We start from the raw sequence: 22080 nt of genomic DNA, 5'->3' as shown, positions 1-22080 counted from the left end.
CTGAGAAGGGGCTGCAGCTTGGTTCTCCTCCAGGACCTCCTCCCCCACCACGAGTTTTGGAGCTGGTGGCTGCAACCTGATGCTAAAGAGATGGGGGAGAAGTGACACTCCCAGGGTTGGTGTGGTGCTGGAGTTATGTACATTTATTTGGGCATCTCCCCCAGGGGCTGCGTGAGCCTGCCTGTGATGGGAGTGCAGTCGCTCCTTGGGACAGTTGGACCCCAACTCATTTCAGTCAGATCCTGAACCACTTTGCTTGGATCTTGACCTTGTTTTCACACCTGGCAGCATGTGGGGAGCAGCTCTGTGGTCCCATGAGAAAGGGGGAGGGTGGTGAAGTTCAGTGGCCAGGACTGTGAGCTGCTTGTTCCCTCTGCCCAGCATCTTGTGACCATGGGGGATCTTGTAGGGCTGGAGTCCAACAGAGAGGCTGGTGGGGGTCCAGAGTCCAATACGGAGGCTGGTGAGGGTCCAGAGCCCAAAGTGGAGGGGCTGCTGAGGGTCCAGAGCCCAATATAGAGGCCAGTGGGCATCCAGAGCCCAATGCTGGGGGAGGAGGGGGGTGTGCAGGCGAGGATCTGCAGCCCCGTGCAGCCAATACGGGGGCTGGTGGCAGGTCCCCATCTGTCCCCATGGCACAGGGAGCGGGGCGCTCAGTTGGAGAGGAAGTCGATGGTGGCTCGCACCGTCTTGGCGGTGCGGAGGTCCATGGCGGTGACCTTGATCTCGGTGTCGCCGAACGTCATGCTGGCGCGGATCTCCCGGCGGCCGCGGGCCGGGCTGCCGGCGTCGCCCAGCGCCTCCAGCTCCAGGCTGACGGTGCCGCACTTGCGCACGCCGGGGTCGGTGATGTAGACGACGTCGTCGGTGGCGCTGCAGTAGATGTTGATGACGGTCTTGCGCTGGCCCGGGCGGGCCGGGCAGTAGCTGCGCTGCACCACCTCCCCCAGCGCCACCGACTGGTCCACGGAGACGAACTTCTCGAAGATGTCCGTGCACCAGTTCTTGCCCTCCTTCACCAGCAGCTTCTCCCGCGGGTGCTTGCCCTCCACGAACTTGTTGAGCACCCCCACGCCGTAGGTCAGCGGGGAGCGGCGGACGCGGACGATGGTGGGGTCGAGGCCGAAGAGCACGGCCCCCTTGAGGATGGTCAGCCCCACGTCCTGGGGGATGATGACGCGGCAGGAGGAGCCGAAGGCTTCCTGGATGGCTCTCTGCAGCATGGCCGACTCCGCGAAGCCCCCCACCAGGAAGAGGAACTTGACGCCTTGGACCTCCGGCTTCTTCAGGAGGTCATCTAGGAGGGAGGCAAAAGCAGGGGGCTGTTGGGCAGGAGCCTGCCCGTGACCTTCCGCCCCGCTCCGATGGGCGCCGGGCGTGGCTGGAGGTGCCACCGCGGAGTGGGGTGGGTGGGTCCCCGCGGGGAAGGAAGGCTGCGCCTGCAGGACCTACCGATGTGTTTGACGATCTGGCTGATGGTGGGCTGGAAGAGCTCGCTCATGGCCTCCGAGGACATCCGCAGCATCCCCTGAGACGACCACTTCACAAAGTTGACGCTGGGCAAGGAGAGAGCATCTGGGGTCGCTCCTTCCCGGCCCGGCAGAGCCAGGAGCTAGGCTTGCCCTCTACCCCCACCCAGTTTATCTCCCTCCAGGGCCATGCCCACCCCAGAGCCCACTGTGCCCCCTGCCCTCACTGCAGCCAGGTTCTCACTTGCTCTTCTTGAGGGCCGTCTCCACGTTCTGGCCGCGGTGCTTGCGGTAGAAGTCGATGAAGGAGAAGGGCAGGGAGATGTTGAGGGGGCTGGCACGCGAGGGGGCTGCTGCCCGCTTCCGGGCCTCGAAGGCGATGGTCAGGTCCACCCAGGCAGCCGGGCGCTTGGCCTTGAAGGTGGCGATGAAATCCTCCCCGAAAATGTGGCACAGCAGCTTCTCGAAGGCCAGGTCCACCCCCACGGCCCCATAGGGACCCCCTGGAGAGGGGCTGGGTCAGGCAGCGTTCCCGTGCCACTCGTGTCCCCGTGGCCCCCCCATCGCCGCGTCCCCTTGGCAGCACCCAGGGCATTTTCTGCAGCAGCCCTGCTGCGGCTCTTCTCTGGGGGCATCAGGGTGAGGGGACGTGGAGGAGAGCCTCCCACCCAGGGGTGGACCGGGCGACAAAGACAGGTCCTGCGCTGGCAGGGGGACGTTCCCGAGAGCAGGAAGGGGCCAGAAAGTGGGAGAAGCAGTCCCCTGGATGAAGGGGACTTTGCTGGGGGGTTCCTGGGTGATGAGTGGTGCCTTTCCAGCCCCGTACTCAGCTCTATGAGGGCCCCCAGGCTGGTGGCTGGCACGCGTGTGTCATGGGTTCTCATGACAATTACATGCCCAAAAATCACCCCCCCCCCCGGACGGGCTGAGACCAAGGGTTTTGTTTGCCCCTGAGAGCGAGGTGGGGAACCCATGGGCAGGGGCTGAAACATGTCCCAACCCAGAGTCACCCTGTGCCCACCCTGCCCGAGACGCTGCTGGGATTTCGTGCCCCCAAATGAGGGTGCCCTGTGGTTCAGCCCCTGTCCTACCTGCAGCCACTCTGGTTCCCCTGCTCCCCCCTGCACCCTTACCCTCTGCCACTCACATCTGTGTTCCAGCTGGCATCCCCCAGCCCAGCACCCCTGTCCCACCAACATCCCCGACCCAGCACCTTTGTCCCACCTTATCCACCTCCAACCCAGCACCCCTGTCGCCTTTGTCCCTCTCCCACCATCACCCCATCCCACCTTGTCACCCCAGCCCAGCCCCCTTGTCCCACCTGAGGCCTCCCAATTCAGTACGCCTGTTCTGCCTCCATCCCTAACCCAGCACCTTTGTCCCACCGTATGCACCTCCAGACCAGCACCCCTGTTCCCCCTGAACACCCCCCCGCAGCCCAGCGCTTCTGCCTCTCTCTCAACCCAGCCCCCCAGTCCCAGCACCCTTTATCCACCTAGCCGCCTCCTGCCGTGCTCCTTGATGCCACTAGGTGGCGCCACAGTCCCAGCCACCAGCCTGCAGGTGGCCGGGAGGGGACCCCAGCCTAGGAGGGAGGGTTCCAGGCGGAAGGTGCAGGATGCGTCTGGGGGCTGCAGCCCACCTGAGGCTTTGTACAGCTCCTTCAGCGTGCCCTGCGGCTTCTCGATCTGGTGCACGGTGAGGTCCACGGTGCCACCGCCGCAGTCTGCCACGATGTACCGGTCACCTGCAGGCAGGCACAGTGATGGAGTCAGGCCCCTGGTCTCCCCTCGCTGTCCCCGGGGGATCCCCTTCCCAGAGACACGGCCCCAGGGAAAAATACGCAGCTATAACCGAATTATGGGATTCAGGAGGGTGGGTTCTTCCGCCCCCCCATCTGAAAAACTGCAGAAGTTTTGGAGGGCAGGAGGTGGATGTGGCAGTGGTGGCTTGGAATGAGGGGACAGGAAGGTGACAGCCAGACCGACTCTGTCCCAAGCAGCATCATCTACTGGGTCAAGGCCAAGTGGCAGACCAGAGCAGGGTCACCTGTGTCACTGCTCTCAGAAGGATGCTGCAGAGGTGGCATCCAGCCCCCCCCATTCCCTCTCCCAGGACGATCCCATGCATCAGGCAGCACCAGAGGGAATCTCTGCTTGCGTTCCCCCCTTAGTGAATCCTCCCCAGCAGCTCCTTGTCCCCCATCCTACCTGCCTGCATTTCCGACCAGAGCTCCCCAACTCCTGACTCCACCAGGAAGGTCCGGCTGTGGCGGGACCTGCGCAGCTGCTCCCGGGCTGAGGGACACAGTGGAGGGACCAGCGTCAGGCTGGGGGCTCCGGGAGCAACCCTGGAGTCACCCCTGGTGGCTGGGGAATGCTGGGGGGGGCTGCACTGGAAGCACTGCGTTCTTGCCCCACCTGCAGCTGGGGTGTCTGACATGGCCCCAGCTCCACCGTGGAGCCATCCCACTGTTCTGCTCAGGATCCTGAAGGATCCCATGGGATCCCACCTCACCATGTGTCCCACTGAGAGGTGTCCTTGAGCCCGGGGGTATCTCTGAGTGATGCCACAAGTTCTGCCCTGTCTGGGTGGAGCTTCCATGCACCACAGCAGCCCGGAAGGGCAGGGAGATGTTTGGAGAAGATGGGATGATCCTGGTCTATTTTCAGCATGCTGGAGTGGCCACAGGATCCCAGGTCCGTTAGCCTCAGCCCCAGGGTGATCTCAAGCCCCTCAGTAAAGCCAGATGTGGCCCCAGCAAGACTAGAGATGTGGTCATCAGCAGGTCCCAGCTATAGGCCTGGTCCCAGCTGGACAAACCATCTGTCCCAGGAAAGCCCCCAGGATCCTCTGTGTGTGTGGAGCACCCCTGGAGGGTTTCAGCGGGTCCCAGAGCACTGGGTGGGTCCTCTCCCAGTCCTGGGGCTACAGCATTGGTCAGGGAGGTTGAGAAGCCCAAGTCCTTGGCCAGTATGGAGAAGCTGTGGTGGCTGAGGCCAAGCAGAGCTGCTGGGAGAAATCCAGAGTGGCTCTAGCTGGAAATGAGGGGAGAAGGGAGGGGAGAGGTGGCCTGGGAGACCTGGCCTGGGAAACCTGGAGTAGTGTGGGTGGAGGTCAGGGGTGAGTTGGGCAGATGAAAGGGGCTACAACCACGGGGGATGTGTGGCTTGGACACTTCCTGGGAAAGCAGCATCTTTAGTGGGCTTGGGAAGGGGGAAATGGAGGGGGGGAAAGGTGAGATTTGGGCTCCCCAAGGCTTCCACAGGCAGGAGCAGCCATAACCTCCCCGGCATGGTGCCCCACTTGTCTCTGCTGCAGTTCCCCCACCACTAGAAGATGCTGCGGGCTGAGGGTCCCTGCCTGTCCATCTCCTGTGATCGCAGCCCCTCACCAGGACCCCCGCAGCAGCTCCCAGCGCCTCACCCTGGCGGAAGCTGGAGTCGATGGCGTGGCCGGGGGCCAGCCCGTTGGCGGGGGGCCTGCAGCTGAGGTCGATCAGCTGGTGCAGACGAAGCTTCCTGCAGTAGATGGAGGCAGCCTCGGGCTCCAGAGCGATCAGCAGCTGCTCAGGGTTCTCCGGCGACACCAAACCAGCCTGCGGGGGGACAGGCAGTCAGGCACAGAAACTGCTGTGCTGGGTGGGAAGGGACCTCGAGGATCGCTGCCTACAGCTCCCTGAAAGGTTGGAGTCAGGTGGGGGTTGGGCTTGAGTTCTTCCAAGGAACAAGTGACAAGACAAGAGGAAATAGCCTCAAGTTGCCCCAGGGGAGGTTCAGGATGGACACGAGGAGCAATTTCTTCCCCTTGAGAGCTGCCAAGGGCTGGCCCAGGCTGCCCAGGGCAGTGGTGGAGTCCCATCCCCTAGAGGAGTTTCAAAGCCATGGAGAGGTGGTGCTGAGGGGTGCCCTGGCAGTGCTGGGGTAAGGGTTGGACTTGATCCTAAAGATCTTTTCCAACCTAAATGATTCCATGGTTGTCCTTGCTGTTAGTTCCTGTGTTGCAGTGGTGCCTTGGAGCTGCTCATGGCCAGGAACGTGCAAGCACAGGACATGTGTTTTGTGTCTGGGTGTGTATGGATTAAATGTCAGGGGTTGGGAGGGACCCAAAGAGATCATCCAGTCCAACCCCCCTGCCAGAGCAGCACCATACAGCCTAGCTCAGGTCACACAGGAACACACCCAGACAGGCTTTGAAAGGCTCCTGAGAAGGAGACTCCACAACCTCTCTGGGGAGCCTGTGCCACTGCTCTGGGACCCTTCCAGTCAAGAAGTTCCCCCTTGTGTTGAGGCTGGAGCCGGGTGGGGCTTGGCCTCCTCTCGAGAGGAACAAGTGATGGGATGAGAGGAAACTGCCTCAGGTTGTACCAGGGGAGGTTTAGGTTGGACATGAGGAGCAATTTCTTCCTCTTGAGGGTTGCCAGGGCCTGTTCCAGGCTGCCCAGGGCAGTGGTGGAGTCCCCATCCCTGGAGGGGTTTCAAAGTTGTGCTTAGTGGTGACTCTAACCTATCCTCTTGCCCCCCACCCCCCATCCTCTTTAGCTCTCGCTGAGCATTGCTCAGATGCCCTCTGGGGCTGCTCTTCTCCAGGCTCAGCAGCTCCAGGACTCAGCCTTTGCTCCTCACAGCAGCTCCAAATCCTCCAGATGTTTCAGCTCCTCTGTTTCCCAGGGAGTGGTCAGTGGTGATGCCCCAGACAGCTGAGGGTGCCCAGCTCTGCAGGCGCTTCTCCTCCCCTTATCCCAGGCAGCCAGCCAGAACTCCAAGCACTCAAATCCCCCCGGAGAGGCACCTCCAGGGAGTACTCTGAGCACCTTCTAACCTTGTAGGCAGCCTCCCGCATGAACTGCTTGGCTGGCTGCTTCCAGATGGCTGGCACGGTGATGACCCAGCGGATGGCATCTCGCTCGGGCAGGGATGGGCACTGGTCCTTCAGCTCCTGCCGGGAGAGATGCAGCCAGTCACCCCCACCCCAGCTGCAGCAGGGTGAGAAAGAAACCACATGGGAGGAGAGGGAGTCTGTGTGCTGGTGCAGGGAGCCCCAGGGTGGGTGCTGGTGCCTACCTGCACTGCCTGCTGCTTGAAGAAGTGCAGAGCGTGGGCAAACACCTCCAGGGCCTGCATTTTCTTCCCGTTGACAGCTTCTAGTTCAGTTTTCATGGTGAGGTCCTGCCAGGAAGAGCAGGAACATCAAACGGGTCACGTGAGGTCCTGAAACATGGCCAGCAACCCACCTTGCTCTTCCTCACCGTGCCAAACAGACTGGCTGGGGCACGGGCACCTGAAGTGCCACATCATCCAATGGCCTGAGTTGGAAGGGACCTTTAAAGGTCACCCAGTCCAATCCTCCTGCAGTCAGCAGGGACATCAGCAACTAGAGCAGGTTGTTCAGAGCCCCACACAGTCTCATCTGGAATGGTCCCAGAGATGGGGCATCTGCCACCTCTCTGGGCATCCTGGGCCAGTGTCTCACCACCCTCACAGTGCTGAACTTTCTTTAAGCACTGAAAGGCCACCAGAAGGTCTCCCTGGATCCTTCCTTCTCCAGGCTGAGCAACCTCAACTCTCTCAGCCTGGCCTCACAGCACAGCCCTTCCAGCCCTCACATCATTGTTGTGGCCTCCTCTAGCCCCACTCCAACAGGTCTCTGTCTGTCCAGAACTACCCCAACCCTGCAGGTGAGGTCTCAGCAGAGCAGAGCAGAGGGGCAGAATCCCCTCCCTGCCCCTGGTGCCCATGCTGCTGGGGATTGTTTGGTATAGCAATATTAAATGTAGTGACTGTACAGAAATGTTGGGATGCTACAGCTATTGGAATTTGAAGCTCTGGAACATAAGCCATGGACAGGCCAGAGTGCATGAGCTCAGTAAGTGCTGAGCTGAGATAAAGTGGAAGGTTGGAATGGCCTTGGAGAATGGTGCAACAAATACAAACAAATGCAAGGCTGGAGCCTGTGGCTTTTGCCTCTCTCTGCTTAGACACAGTGTAGGTGCTGCTGAGAGAATATGCTGGATGGCTGTGCTCATGAGTATGGGATTTCTAATGCAAGTACATGTAGGCAATTGCAGTTTAAATGCCATTTGTAGCCTTCTGATGAAAGGTATCAAAGCACAGGTTTGGAATGCAATAAATGGATTGGATTGGCTTGGCTTGTATCAGGCCTTCTCCCCATCTCTTATTCTGATGCCCATGGCACCCAGCTCGTGGCAGGGGATCAGCCCAGGACAGGTTGGCTCTGGGCTGTGAGAGTTCAGCGCCAGCTCCTGTCCAGCTTTGCACCCCCCAGCCCCACCAAGTCCTTCTCTGCAGGGCTGCTCTCCAGCCCCTCATCCCCATCCTGGGTTGGTACCAAGGGCGGCACTGACTCACGTGCAGGACCTTGCACTGGTGTTGTAGAGCCTCACCAGCACCCACCTGTCCAGAAGCAGCTCTGCTGGGGGCAACTAACCACCCCCCCACCCGCAGCAGGGTAAAGCATTGCTGTGTGTGACCCACCAGTGGGGCAGAGCTGTTGTTATAGCCCCTCGCCAGCCTTCCTAGGTTCCTGCTTCCCCACCAAGGGAACTTTCTGCAAAGTGAGGCCAGCTCAGCTCACATTCAGCCTGGCCAAGGTCCCTGAAGGTCCCCTGAGGACGTCATGGTGGGAGGAGTGACTCACGCTGGTGCTGTGAATCTTCATCTTAAACTTCTCAAAGTAGAGCCAGTCTCGGGCTTCCTCGGGGTCCAGGTCATGGTAGTAGTCCCTGGCTGTGTAGCCAAAGCTGTGGAAGACTCCCTCAGGGGTCAGCAGCAGGCTGGTGGGGGTCTTCTGGTTGGCCACCCCCGGGTCTCCTCCTTCCCATTTCCTGCAAGCAGGAGCCAAGAGCACCTTGCAAACCTCAAGCCCAGAGCCCATTTCAGTGGGTGCAACCTGGGGCACCTCACTGCCAGAGCACCACTGAACCATGGCCCTCAGCACCACAGCTACACAGCTCAGAAACCCCTCCAGGATGGGGACTCCACCACTGCCCTGGACAGCCTGGGCCAGCCCTTGGCAACCCTCAAGGGGAAGAAACTGTTCCTCGTGTCCAACCTAAACCTCCTCTGGGGCAACTTGAGGCAGTTTCCTCTCATCCCATCACTTATTCCTTGGTAGAACAGACCAACTCCCACTTGGCTCCAATCCCCTTTCAGGCAGTTGTAGAGAGCCAGAAGGTCTCTCCTCAGCCTCCTTTACTCCAGGCTGAGCAACCCCAGTTCCCTCCCTAGACTTGTCCTTCCCCCCCAGCCTCATTGCCCTTCTCTGGATGTGCTCCAGCATCTCAATGTCCCTTTTGCCCCATCCTCCTGCTTCAAACAAGATCCATTTCATAGGCTTCTTCCCCCAGGGAGCATCCCTCACCCATGATGATAGGGATGTTCCCTCCCAGCCTAGCTCCCTCTCTTCCTCCCAGCAAACCACATTCCACTCGATTTGGGTGATAGAATCCCTTTAAGAGCTTTGGGAGCTGCTCTGGGGCCTTTTGCTGCTCCTCACCTCATCATGTGGATGGCCTCCGGGTCACTGGAGAAGCTGAAGGCATAGCCACTGGATGTGGTGCCAAAGTCGATAGCCACCACCACGGCAAAGCTGGGGGCTTGCTGGGCACGAGCCTCACTCCTCTGAAACACAGGGGCAGTGGTTAGGGGTGGGCACCGAGGCTGGGCTGGCTGCCACCAGAAATGGGGTAAAACAACCCAGGAAGGGTTAACTTTTGCTGGGCCAGGCTCATGGGCACTGAGATCTCTGTCCAGGGAAGGGGTCACAGAGCTGACATGCTGTAATGGTGGCATCACAGAGCAATTCCTCCTCTTACACGGCTCCAAACCACATCTGAAAGGGACTGGAGGGTCCTTGTGGCGGTTCCCAAAGGCAGATTCCATGGCACTAGGGGGGTTTGAGTGGCCCCAGGGAGGGGTGGATGTCCATGACAGCTGATGGACTCCCTGTTTCTTCCTGAGCTGGGGGTTGTGCTGAGCCCTCTGCACTTGAGCCCTGGCAGATTTAAGCTGAGGTTGCCCCAAACCTTCCTTCTCAGCCTGAGGCACCACATCCCAGGTATCCCCATGGCTTCACCCAACCCCAAACCTTCCTGGCTCAGCTGCCTGAAGGGGTTCCCACTGCTGCCTCCTCCACCTCGATGCTTTTGGATCCCCATCCCTCACTTCCCCAGCCGTGGCACGGAGAAGGAGCCAGGAAGAGGTGGTGAGCCCCATACCCGTGCCACCTCCCCGTGCAGCCTGGCAGCACTGGGGCAGCAGGGAGAGCTAAAAGCCTCATTAACTTTTAACGTGCCCAGATCTGCTAAGTGCAGGCATTAGCTGGCTGTGAGAAGAGCTGCTGCTGAGCATGGCTGAGGTGGTTGTCTCCTAAATGGGCATGTTCAGGGAGCTGCAAGGACAAGGAGGGCTGGGGAGGAAGCAGCTCCATGGCACGTTCCCTGCCCGTGTCCTCCTGCAGTGCCCTGGGCTGCTCAAGCAGAGCCAGATGAGGCCTGGGTCTCTGCAGCAAGTGAAAACTTCTGCTGGGGTTTCCTGCAGCTCCTCCCCTGCCCTCTGTGCTGGAATCATGGAATTGGTTTGGTTGGAAGGGACCTTCAAGATCATTGAGTCCAACCCCTACCCCAGCACTGCCAGGTCACCACTGAACCAGGGCCCTCAGCACCACAGCTCCATGGCTTTGAAACCCCTCCAGGGATGGGAACTCCTTCACCACTGCCCCTGGACAGCCTGGTTCAGGGCTTGACAACCCTTTTGGAGAAGAAAAGATCTTCATGCCCTGAACCCCACAGTTCAGGCACTCCAGCCACAGGCTGACCTATCTTTCACAGAATGGTTTAGGTTGGAAGGGACCTCAAAGCTCATCCAGTTCCAACTCCCCTGCCGCAGGCAGGGACACCTCTCACTAGAACAGGTCACTCAAGGCCTCATCCAGCCTGGCCTTGAACACCTCCAGGGAGGTTGTGGAGCACAGAATCATGGAATGTGATTGAAGATTCTGTGATTCTGTGCTCCACAACCTCCCTGGGCAGCCTGTGCCAGTGTCTCACCACCCTCACTGGTAACAACTTCTTCCTCACATCCAGTTTCAATCTCCCCTCTGCCAGTTTAAGCCCATTCCTCCTCATCTTTTCTGGTGGGGATGGCAACCAGACTGGGAGAGGAGATGGTGGTGGGGGGTGAGCTACTGAGCAGGGAAGGCTCAGAGGGGGCAATGCTAGGGAGAAGGAGCCCAGGGCTGCCTTACCGGTGACTGGGAGGGCGTGAGTGGGGCGATGCTGCAGCTGTCGTGGGATGTCCCTGGGGAGCCAGGAGGGGATGGTGTGTGGCACCGCTCACCGTTGGCACCTGGGAACACAGCAAGGGGAGGCTGGGGTGTGAATGTGCCCCTGGCCTCTCCTGAAGGCCCTTCTCTCAAGGGGAGGGCAATGCATGACTGCATCCTGAGGAAGATGCAGCTACTGCTGCTGCTGCTGGGGCTGCCCTGGTGGGTTCCACACAGGAGAGTTCTAAGCTTCAGGAGCTTCCATGCTGTCTGCAGGCATATTTAAGGAAGTGTCTAATTAGCACTAATTAAATTAACGAATGAGGTGACACTCCTGGGTGTTTCTTAATGAGATGCAGGTACCAGTTGCACCTGGTGTTAGCAGCGGTGAGCTCCCAGGGGTCCATCCCTTCCTCCAGGGTGGGGGACAGTGGGCAGAGAAGAAGAGTTGCAGGACTGAAGAGCCTTCTCCTGCAGAGCTGGGGGACATCAGCTTTTGCTCATCAAGGAGATGGGGCCAGGGTGAGCTGGGGGAGGTATTTCTGGGAGGGATTCAGCTTGCCAGTGTGGGCAGGTTGTGGTGATGAGACACAAGGTCCATGTCTTCTCTAGCACTGGGAAGGAGCTGGCAGATGCAGAAGGAGTCTTGAAGCCAGTATCTAAAGCCAGGGGAACCTCAAACACAGCTCCTCCCTGCTGTCTCTCCAGAGAACCCTTGGGGGGGTGCAGATGGAGACATTTCTCCAGCCGAGGTGGGGATAGATCCTGCTTTGCCCACCTGAAGGGGACCATTGCAGGGGAAGAGCTGCTGGGCCCAAGCCACTCCAGCTGCTGCCAGAAGGGTCAGGGCTGGAGCCCACGTTGTGCTTGCTGCAGGAAGGGATGTGGTGGCTCTCCAGAGCTTCCTGTTTTTAAATCACAGCCACTGCCACGCAAATGCCTCCTGGCTGGGCCGGTGCTGGGGACGGCTGCAAAGGATGCTGAGGCTGCTCCAGGCTCATATCCAGTGGGAATGGGGACAAAACTTGGCAAAGAGATGCTGCTGAGCTACTGAGGAGGCTGTGGAGATTCAGCTCCTCTGGTCTTGGACTTGCAGCCATGCTGCAGACCAACCCAGTTTGGTGAGGACCTGGTGACTCCTTCAGGACAGCTCTGGGACGTTGAGGTCCAGCCTGCAGGGAGGGCTGTTGAAGCTTGCACTGTCCTGCATGGCAGTGACACAGATGAGGGCACAGCCATGTCCCCATGGATATCATGGGACCAGGCACCACGGCACAGTGGCTCTTGCACTGCAGTCCTTCCTCTTCCTCCTCCCTCAGCCACCAGCCAGCTCTGTCTCTCCTTGGGTGAAGCTCCAGCAGCAGAAGCCTTGTCCTGGGGGTCCCAGTTAATCCCAGTGTATCATTCCAAGATGGGGCCTCCACAGAAGCCCTGCTGGGATGCTTGGCCCCCAGCCAAGCCAGTGCCAGGACAGGGCAAGCTGTGAGATTCTCCCATGGGCTGGATGTGTGGGGCTGTTGCTGACTTCCCTTCTGGCTCCAATTAGCAGAGGAGATTAATCATCTTCCCTTCAACCACCAGCCATGTGTGGGCTCCAGCTGCTGGTGGGGGCAGCTGGGAAGGGGCTGATGCAGGAGCTACCTTCTCCAAGAGGCTTGGCTCCAGCTCTGGCCATGCTGGGAATGGGATGTGGAGTCCAAGAGGTGGCACTGGAGAGGACAAGGAACTGTTCACTCCATGGGCTCTGCATCGGGCTTTTGGTCTCCCCAGTCATGACCCTGCTGGGGTCTGGACCACAGGAGCAGGGAGAAGCAGCATCCATTCCCATTTGGACTCTGAAGAGGTTTGGGGCTCCTTGGTCATCCCTCAGAGAAGGGAGAAATCCAGCTCCCCTTTGACAGGGGCAGCTGGCAACGAGGTCTACATCCAGATGAACTCACTCCAGCTCCCACTGTCATCACTTTGCACCAGGATGCTTGAGGGACAGTTCCCTGAATCCCTCTGGAAGCTTGGGACCACCAGAGCCTGCAGTGACCCTTCACCAGCAGAGGCTGTGGGGTTGGGGCTGGGCTTGATTGTGTAGGCACCGCAAACGCTGGCAGTGGGTCCTGGGTAGAGCTGGCCAAGAGCTGAGCGAGTGGCATGTTGCTTGCCCTGGGCTCAGTGCCATGTGCCCCCCCAGGGAGCTGTCTCAGGGACAGGGACACAGCTCCCATCCCATCACACTCGCTCCATAAGTGCCTTTCCCTGTATCCCGTGTCTGTGCCATGAATATTTGATCCCTGACAAACAGGAGACTCCCTGCGGGCATCACCGTGTGCTGGCACAGCCCTGTGCTGGGGGGGTGGCTGGTGCCCCCCACCTTGGGGAGGGGGGAGGTGGTGTCCAGGCTGGGCAGGGAGCTGGTGTCTCAGCCTGGCTGCGAGCCTAGGGGGCTGGGCACTCAGCCCAGGGCTGCCATGGAGCATCTTTCCAGTGGGTCCAGAGCTGGGGCCAGCACCCACTGGCACCTGGGCACACTGCATGGACCTTGCCACGGCCTCTGTGCCCAGATTCTTCTCCAGCTTGTGTTGGCAGAGTCAGTTTCCCCACCACAGCTGGTTCTGGTTACCAGTGTGTGTGTGGGCTCCTCCATGGTGCAGGCATGGGGAAGGATGGATGGACGGACGGACAGACAGATGGATGGATGGATGGATGGATGGACACCTGGGAGTATGGGGAGGAGAAAACAGAGGGGTCTGGAGTGTCACACTTGCCCATCTCTGTGGGTGGGAGTCATTCAGGGCACAGGGGGCCCACCACCAGAGTCTGTCCCCACTCAGCAGCCTTCCCCGGGAGTAGCCTTACCCATCCGCAGGCTTTGCAGTCCGGGCTCCAGGAGCATCGCCATGGTGACCTGGTCTGGCAGGCTGCAAGAGAAGGAGGAGCAACGGCTGAGAGCCCTGGGGCTGCCTGGACTGCAGAAGAGCAGTCCCAGAGGAGATCTGAGCCATTCTCAGGAAGAGCTAAAGGGTGGGCAGCAAGAGGATGGAGTCAGGTGCTTGTCAGTGGTGCCCGATGACAGGGCAAGGGGCATTGGGCACAAACTGGAACCTAGGAGGTTCCATCTGAAAATTAAGAGAAAATTCTTTGCTGTGAGGGTGCTGGAGCCCTGGAGCAGGCTGCCCAGAGAGGCTGTGGAATCTCCTTCTGTGGAGAGATTCCAAACCCACCTGGACACTGCAGTCCTGGGTACCCTGCTGTGGGTGCCCTGCTTTAACAGGGAGTTGAACTGGATGGTCCCCAGAGGTCCCTTTCGACCCTCACCATGCTGGGATTCTGACTCTGGTTAAGCAGGCCAGCCAGGTGCGTGGCACAGACAGGAGCAGGACTCCATGCAGGTGCCTGCTGCAGGGTTTTAGACTCAATCAAAGACAGAAACCGAGGGCAGGTGACCCTTGAGTGCTATTTTCTTAAGTGCAGGGAGGGCACTGCCCAGGGCTGGGCTCTCTGCAGCGTGGTTGCCACATGGGCAAGAGCAGGAGTGGGCAGAGACACTCTTGCCCATCCTAAGGGCTGTGACCCAGCTTTGACCAGCTCCACAATTGCTCCCCAAGCTGCTAATCCATCTTCTGGCTCTCTGCCAGAAGCAGGAGTGTCCCAGCACCTCCTGGGCAGGCAGCCCAGGACCGCTTTCACCCTGCTGAGCTGTGGGGCTCAGGATGAGGCTGAGCTCATCGGGGTGAGGCTTTGCTTCAAGCCAAACCCACCCATGCATCGCTGGCCAGGTCCTGCTCTTGGGCAGCCTCCTGAGAAAAGCCTGGTGCTAAAAACGGCAGCTGGGGAGGCTTTCCCCTGCAGCTGGGGGGGCTTTGGCTCCGGCCAGCCTGGTGGAGCAGGATGGCGAGGGACTGAGCAAGGAGGAGCTGCAGCTGCAGTGGGGAATGTGCTGCTGGTGCTCCTGTCAGGGCACAGAGGGGCATCTGGCAGGCAGAGGGTGGCAGAGTGGCTTCTCTACCCAACTTGGGCTTTGCATTGAGGTTGTGAGGGTGCCCTGGAATCATGGAGTCGTTTGGGTTGGAAAAGATCTTCAAGAACCTCAAATCCAACCCTTAACCCAGTGCTGCGAGAGCACCACTGAACCATGGCCCTCAGCACCACAGCTGCACAGCTCTGAAACCCCTCCAGGATGAAGACTCCACCACTGCCCTGGGCAGTCCGGGCCAGCCCTTGGCAACCCTCAAGGGGAAGAGATTGTTCCTCGTGTCCAACCGAAACCTCCTGCGGTGCAACTTGAGGTAGTTTCCTCTCATCCCATCACTTGTTCCTTGGCAGAACAGACCAACTCCCACCTGGTTCCAATCCCCTCTCAGGGAGCTGTAGAGAGCCAGAAGGTCTCCCCTCAGCCTCCCTTTCTCCAGGCTGAGCAACCCCAGTTCCCTCAGCTGCTCCTCACAAGATTTGTGCTCCAGACCCTTCCCCAGCTTCATTGCCCTTCCCTGGACACAGTCCAGCACCTCCATGTCTCTCTTGGATTAAGTAGCCCAAAACTGAACCCAGGATTCAAGGTGCAGGAAAGGAGGTGCTCAGGGGCTCACCCCTCCACCACTGGGGCTGTGTGTCTGTTTCCTCAGCAGCTCTGCCCAGGCTCAGCTCATGTGTTTGGTGCCCACTTGTCCTGGCTGGGGGCTGGACACCCTTTGTGCTGCTCTGTGGCCAGGTGGGGGCTGCCCCTGAGCCCATCACCCACAGAGCCCAGCCCTAGGTGGGCTGTACAGGGACATTCTTATGGTGACCTTTCAGTGTCTGAAGTGGGCTATAAGAAAGCTGGGGAGGGACTTCTTAGGCTGTCAGGTAGTGATAGGACTGGGGGGAATGGAACAAAGCTGGAAATGGGTGGATTCAGACTGGATGTTAGGAAGAAGTTCTTCACCACGAGGGTGGTGAGAGCCTGGAAGGGGTTTCCCAGGGAGGTGGTGGAAGCCTCATGCCTGGAGGTGTTTAAGGGCAGGCTGGATGAGGCTCTGGCCAGCCTGATCTAGTGTGAGGTGTCCCTGCACATAGCAGGAGGTTTGGAACTGGCTGATCCTTGTGGTTCCTTCCAACCCTGACTGATTCTATGTTTGTATGGTTCTCTATGCCCCAGTCCCCACAGGAGGCTTCCCACACTTGTTGCACGGAGCTGATGACCAAGCAGGAGGGAGGAGCAAGGACTTGGCCTCTGGGGACTCAATGGTTTCATTCCCTGCCCCTAAGTGGCCCCTGGGCTAGCCCAGGTGGGTGGTCGAGAGCCTGTGCAGACCCTCTAGATCCAGCTGGCTGAAATCCTTCATCTCAGCAGACCAAGCCAAGAGCAAGACTCGCTGGAGGGGCTGGCTGGTGGCCACCTTCGGCTCCAAATCCCTGCCCAGAGTTCTGGCAGGGAAAGTGAGTGGGCTCAGCCTCCCTCGGCAGCAGCAGACTGTGGACCTGAGGTGTCCCCCAGCTACTCCCAGGGCTTTCTTCTGACTGTGCCTCTCCTCGGACATTACTGGAGACCCATCCTCGTGCCAGCATGGCTCTGCTGCGGCTTTTGGGCACCCAGAAAGCCCAGCACCCCTACAACTCCAGACAGTGGGTGGAAATGGATCCCCATCCCCATCTGTGATGGACCCTGAGGTGCTTCACCACCATCTCCAGGCAGACCCTCGGCGGTGCCCACAGTGCCCTGCTGCCGGGGTGCCAGCCGGAGCGCTCAGCCGTGGGAGCGGCGCCGGGCGCTGGTGCCCGCAGGTCCCGGCGCTGGCTGCGGCAGCCTGTGCGGGAGCAGCGTCTGCGGGGACTTGCCTCCATTTCCGCCTCCGCAGGGGCTGGTGGAAACACGGAGAGGAAACAGCCCGGGGAGGGCTCCGGGACAGGGGGGTTTAGCCTGGCACCGCAAGCGTGGCACGGGGGCACCAGCTTTGCTGGGCGCGGTGGCCCCTCCGCTTGGGCTGCTCCAGTTTGGGGTGGGGGTGGGGAGACAGGCAGCTGTGGGGCTGGACTCCAGATGTGCGGGGAGGAGGAGGAGGAGGTGTTGGGCTCCACAAGCCTCCTGTGCGGGGAGGCAGCAGGATTCAGGAGCCCCTCGGACCGGGCAGGGCAAGCCCTCGGCTTTCCGTGGGCATCTGTGGCAGTCGGCCCCTTCCCGCTGGCATCGCTGGGCCGCGGCTGTGGCACGGGAGCTGGCAGGATGTCCCTGGCACTGCTTGCTCTGGCACGGGCTGCTGTGGCACTTGCAGCCCCTCCATGCTCACAGCTCTGTCCCTGTCGTTTGTGGGTCCCCTTAGCACAGGGTGCACGGGAGACGACATCCGCGGAAGCTCAGAAGGGGCTCACACCACAGTCCCCACTCCCACTCGTGCCCACAGCCCATGTGGGAGCAGGGTACTGGAGACCTGACCTCCGCCCCAATACCCTTCGTGCTCACACACCAGTGCCCCCTAACTGGGGAGAGTCCTAAGATGTCCCAGATAGCCAGGGGAGGTGACACGCTCGCCCCAGCCAAGCCAAGAGACAGGTGATGCCAGGCCCCTGCTGTGCCCATACGTTGGGCAGGTCTCCACTGTCCCCATACCCTGGGGAGTCTCCAGCTCCCACAAAACCCCACAGCTGCTTACCTTGGGGAGGAGACGTAGGCTGGGGAGCCCTCACTCCAGCCACCACCTTCTCACTTCAGCCACCACCTTCTTGCTCCAGTTGTGCCAGCTGAGTGCCCAGCAGCTCCAACACCAGCCTGCCCTCGCAGCTGGCCCCACCACACAGCCCCTTCCAGCTCTCCAGCTTCCTCTGGCTTCCCCCAGCGCCTTCCTCCCACTCCCTCTCCCAGTCCCGGTCAGCCCAGCCCAGCCCAGCCAGCGCCTCAAATTGCAATTCCAGCTGCAGATGTGGGAGCGGGAGGAGGAGGAGCAGGGCCAGTGCCGACGGGAACCGAACGTGAACCCCCCTCTTGGCCCCGGGCTTGCTGCAGCGCTCCGAGCCAAGAGTCTGTGGGCTGCAGAGGGGAGACAAATGCCTGAATGGGACAATGGTCCCAAAACAGCTGGGGACAGGGATGCTGGGGTGAGAGACACCAACAGTGTCCTCACCCTGCTAATTCATCTTTTCTGCCTCCCCACATCGTTTCTCTCCCAGTGTGGATCACTCTCTTTATCCTGGCTGAGGTAGCTCCATGGCTCCCTGCAGCTGTCCTTACCCACGGCTGGCTCTGTCTGCCCATCTGTCTGGGGCACATGGAGAAGAGGGTGACCAGCAAACTGAGGAAGATTCTCCTCCTTCTCCTCTATCTTAGGGAGGCCACGTCTGGAGTAGTGGATTCTGGGATCCCCAGTTCAGGAGAGGCAGGGAACTATTGGAGAGAGTCCAGCAGAGGCTACAGAGATGCTGAGGGGCCTGAAGCAGCTCTGTGAGGAGCAAAGACTGAGAGCTCTGGGCCTGAGAGCCTGCAGAAGAGCAGCCCCAGAGGGGATCTGAGCAATGCTGATCAATAGCTCAAGGGTGGGGGGGCAAGAAGGTGCCACGGGCTTCAATGCCATGGGCATCAGAAGAAGAGACAGGGCAAATGCCTGATGCAAGCAATCCAATCCGTTCACTGCATTCCAAATGTGTTTTTGTCTGCCATTGGAATGGGCTGCCCGGGGAGGTGGTGGAGGCACCGTCCCTGGAGGTGTTCAGGCAAAGACTGGATGGGGCACTTAGTGCCATGGTCTGGTTGACTGGCTAGGGCTGTGTGATGGTTTGGGGGTTACCCCGCCCCCCCACACTTTTGAATTTGCCCCAGCTAACTCAGACGGACCCTGGGAATATAGATGAAGCAATTTATTTACAGCTAGCAGAATTTACAAGCAGCTATTTACAATACATACAGTTATATACAATTATATACAGAAATATACAAAGGATAAACAATACAAAAGCACAACTCCCCTCCCAGAAACCTGAGTCCCCAGGAGGGGCTCTCAAACCACCCCAACACCTCCCCCCGGCCCTCTCAACCTTACCCCAGTTCTCAGGAAGAAAAGAGGTGCAGCCAAGAGGTTAGGGAGCAAGGTTAGTAGGAGCAGGGTTAATGAGATGTGACCAGGTCTAAGGCAAAAGCAAGAGTGAGAAACAAAATGGAGAATGTTTTCTTCTTCTTCCCAGAGTTCTCAGCGTGACTGTGAGAGAAGTTGACATCAATTGTTTTTCATTTCACTGCCCGTTATCTAGTTCTTGTACCAAAACATTCTAGCTTGCTTCAAACTAGCACAGGCTGGGGGATAGGTTGGACTGGATGAGCTTGGAGGTCTCTTCCAACCTGGCTGATTCTGTGATTCTGTGATTTGATGCCTTTCATCAGAAGGCTACAAACTGCACTAAACTGCAATTGGCTACGTGTGCTTGTGTTAGAAATTACACACTAACGAGCACAGACATTCATCATACTCTCTCAGCAACACCTACCCTGTGTCTAAGCAGAGACAGGAGAAAACCACAGGCTCCAGCCTTGCATTTGTTTGTGTTTGTTGCACCATGCTCTAAGGCCATGCCAACCTTCTATCAGTACTTCTGAGCTCGTGCATTCCTGCCTGTCCATGGCCTGTGTTCCACAACTTCAATCTCCAATGGCTGCACCACAGTCAGGCAATTCTACAGAATCACTGCATTTAATTTACTATACCCAACAAGAAGATGGGGCCAGACTCTTTCCATGGGTGCCCAGTGCCAGGACAAGGGCAGTCCCATCCGAACAGGAGGACAAACTTGTTTGGCATGATGGACTGTGCTCTACTGGCACTGTACTAGGGCTGATGGGACTTGAGGGCATGGGCTAAAGGCTGTACTGGGACTTTGCAAGGGCTGTATTGAGGCTGGCAGGGGTTGATGTGTTGGGCTCTGGGATATATTTGTGCTGTACTTGGACTGGTGGTAGTGGAGTTAATGGGATGAGGCTTGTACTGGGACTGTGCCGGGGTTGCATTGAGGCTGGCAGGGGTTGAGAAGATGGTTGGAGGGCTATAGTGGGGCTCGGTGGTGGGGTCAAGATGCTGGGCTGAGGATTGTGCTGGGGCTGTGTCAGAGATGTACTGAGGCTGGCAAGGTTTGAGATGATGTCTGGGGCTGTGCTGGGGTTGCATGGAGGCTATCAGGGTTTGAGGTGATGGCTGGGGCTGTGCTGGGGTTGCATGGAGGCTGGCAGGGATTGAGGTGATGGCTGGGGCTGTGCTGGGGTTGCATGGAGGCTGTCAGGGTTTGAGGTGATGGCTGGGGCTGTGCTGGGGTTGCATGGAGGCTATCAGGGTTTGAGGTGATGGCTGGGGCTGTGCTGGGGCTGTGCTGGGGTTGTATTGAGGCTGGCAGGGTTTGAAGTGATGGCTGGGGCTGTGCTGAGGCTGTGCTAAGGCTGGCAGGGGTCGAAGTGCCAGACTGGGGAACAGAGAGGTCTTGGTCTCACCTCAGAGCCCTGCCTGGCATCGCTGCCCCGGAGCCAGCCGGGGAGGGCTGTGGCGAGAGAGGAAGAGGAGGGGAAGCGAGGGGCGGAGGGGGCTCCGCCTGTGTTTGCTTCCCTGGCCACTGGTCAAGGATGAGGTAGCGCTTTCCGGGAATTGAGGCACGGCCCCTGGAAATGCCTCGCCGGGACAGGAAACCCGGGAGCAGAACGGGGAACCAGCGCTGGGAAGCGAGCACCGGACCCCGGCCTGGACTCGGGGAGGAAAGCAAAGCCTGGGGGGCAGGCCAGGCTGGTGCACCCCCTGCCCCCGCGCTGGCACACTGTCATGCTCGCAGGGATGGCACCGGCTGCCCCCTCCCTGGAGAAGGAGCAGCCGCCCTGTGGTTGCCTGGGCTGCCAGTGCTCCTCTGCCCAGTTCGCCCAGTTTGCTGCTCCGAAGGCAGGAGGCATCTTGTGGGGCAAAGCAGAGAGCTGATCTTCCCTGTGCAGGGTGAAGAGGGCAGGTTTCATCACCATCATCGCCATCGTCACCATCGTCATCATCGTGTCCCGTGGCTGCGTGTGCCAGTGTGGGGCTGGAGGAGCAGCATGGAGAAGCCAGTGCAAATGGGGGTGGAGGAAGGCACCATGAACCAGATCAAGGTCTTTAATACCTTGATGCCAAGTCAGATGCCATGGAGCAGGGGGTGCTGCTGCCACGAACGCCCCCCCCCCAGCGCACCAGGAGCCGGAAAGGAGCACAGGAGCACGCCCAGCCTGGGAAGGGCCAGCTCACTTCCTTGTCACAGCCCAGCCCCTGCTGGCAGCCAGCTCTGACCAAAAGCAGAGCAACTGGTGGGGCTGGAGGCTGTGGTGACCGTGGCCAGGGGTGGTGACCACCAGCCAGTTTCCCACTGTTGGCCATTGCCTTGGTGCCAGCTGTTCCTTGGGCTGTTTGGGTCCCTCTGAGGTCCTACCCCTGACCCATCTCACCCCACTCTTGTACTACTGCATCTGAGTGCTTCTCCAGGGGTCTTTTTGGGGTTGGTGACCTCCCTCTCTGGCTTCCCATGGGAACTACGTGAAGACAGAAAGCACCAGAGGGCAGGGGCCATCTGCGGGCAGCTGGCAGAAGGGTTGTTACGAGCTGTCAGCAAACAGCTGCTGGCAAACAGCCTGTGCCTCAGTTTCCCCATTGTTTCCTTACTGAGGGGTCTGGGAGGGTTAAATCCCCCCAGATTTGCTCATGGTTGCTCCCCAAACACTCCTTCCTGCCCACTGGACCTGAGCTCAAGGTGCAATGTCCTGCCAACCCTCCCCGAGGCTGCCGTGGGCACCCCAGGGAGCTGGCCATAAGGAAATGATGAGGAGCTGTGACCCAGCCATGACCTTCACGGTCACTTGTGGCCTTATTGGCCATGATCCACCTGGTCCAGCCATGACTTCTCCTGGACATGATCTGCTTCATCCAACCATGACCACCCCCACCATCCCCACCCCCAACTATGGCCATGATCCTCCTCATCTGGCCATGAAGCCCCATGGCTGTGATCCTCCTGGTCCAGCAGTAACCTTCCTCCACAAAGCAAACCACAGCCCTGCCCAGCAGCCTCTTCTTGACAGCTGTGCCCTGCTGCCACGTGCCCCAGACTTCCCCAGGAAACCCCAGTGCCTTCATGGTGTGTACCAGACCTTTCATCTCCCCAGGCCTGGCATTGTCCCCTGCCTCTGGCTGTGCCAGTTTCCTTCCTGGCCTTTCCTATTCCCCTGTCCGTCGCTGGCACAGCTGAGGCTGAACTCCTGGTGAGATCCTGCCTGCCAGTCCAACCAGCCTTCTGGATCTTCATCCCAAGGTCCCTGCCATGAAAGAGGAAGATCATGAGTAGATCTCTGAGTCCTTGTCCCAGCCCTGGGGTCCCTGCC

At 59.4% G+C, this 22080-nt stretch overlaps 1 protein-coding gene across 2 annotated transcripts; it reads right to left on the bottom strand.

Moving 5' to 3' along the window:
* Positions 1-125: 125 nt before the first annotated feature.
* Positions 126-17566, bottom strand: HSPA12B (heat shock protein family A (Hsp70) member 12B). 2 transcript variants are annotated; one of them, XM_064151243.1, is made up of 13 exons: positions 17369-17566; positions 13599-13660; positions 10734-10834; positions 8985-9109; positions 8127-8313; positions 6533-6637; positions 6291-6407; positions 4896-5067; positions 3680-3766; positions 3112-3216; positions 1714-1972; positions 1453-1556; positions 126-1297 (listed from the first exon to the last, which is right to left on the bottom strand). In XM_064151243.1, the coding sequence occupies exons 2-13, from the start codon at positions 13639-13641 to the stop codon at positions 654-656; spliced, it is 2049 nt and encodes a 682-aa protein (XP_064007313.1). In that variant the 5' UTR covers positions 13642-13660; positions 17369-17566; the 3' UTR covers positions 126-653. The 2 variants fall into 2 exon arrangements, with proteins under 2 accessions (XP_064007313.1, XP_064007312.1); XM_064151242.1 differs by lacking the exons at positions 13599-13660; positions 17369-17566 and having other exon boundaries at positions 10734-10986.
* Between the last annotated feature and the right edge of the window lie 4514 nt (positions 17567-22080).

The sequence above is a fragment of the Pogoniulus pusillus genome, chromosome 11 (genome assembly GCF_015220805.1).
Source record: "Pogoniulus pusillus isolate bPogPus1 chromosome 11, bPogPus1.pri, whole genome shotgun sequence".
Lineage (NCBI taxonomy): Eukaryota > Metazoa > Chordata > Aves > Piciformes > Lybiidae > Pogoniulus > Pogoniulus pusillus.
This window is presented reverse-complemented; position numbering and strand designations above follow the sequence as displayed.

Coding starts and splice junctions, on each gene's coding strand:
- HSPA12B (XM_064151242.1), bottom strand. CDS start 10,928: ATGCAGTCATGCATTGCCCTCCCCTTGAGAGAAGGGCCTTCAGGAGAG. Junction 9,110..10,733: donor TCACGCCCTCCCAGTCACCG/GTAAGGCAGCCC, acceptor CCTGTGTTTCAG/AGGAGTGAGGCTCGTGCCCA. Junction 6,408..6,532: donor TCAAGCAGCAGGCAGTGCAG/GTAGGCACCAGC, acceptor CTCTCCCGGCAG/GAGCTGAAGGACCAGTGCCC.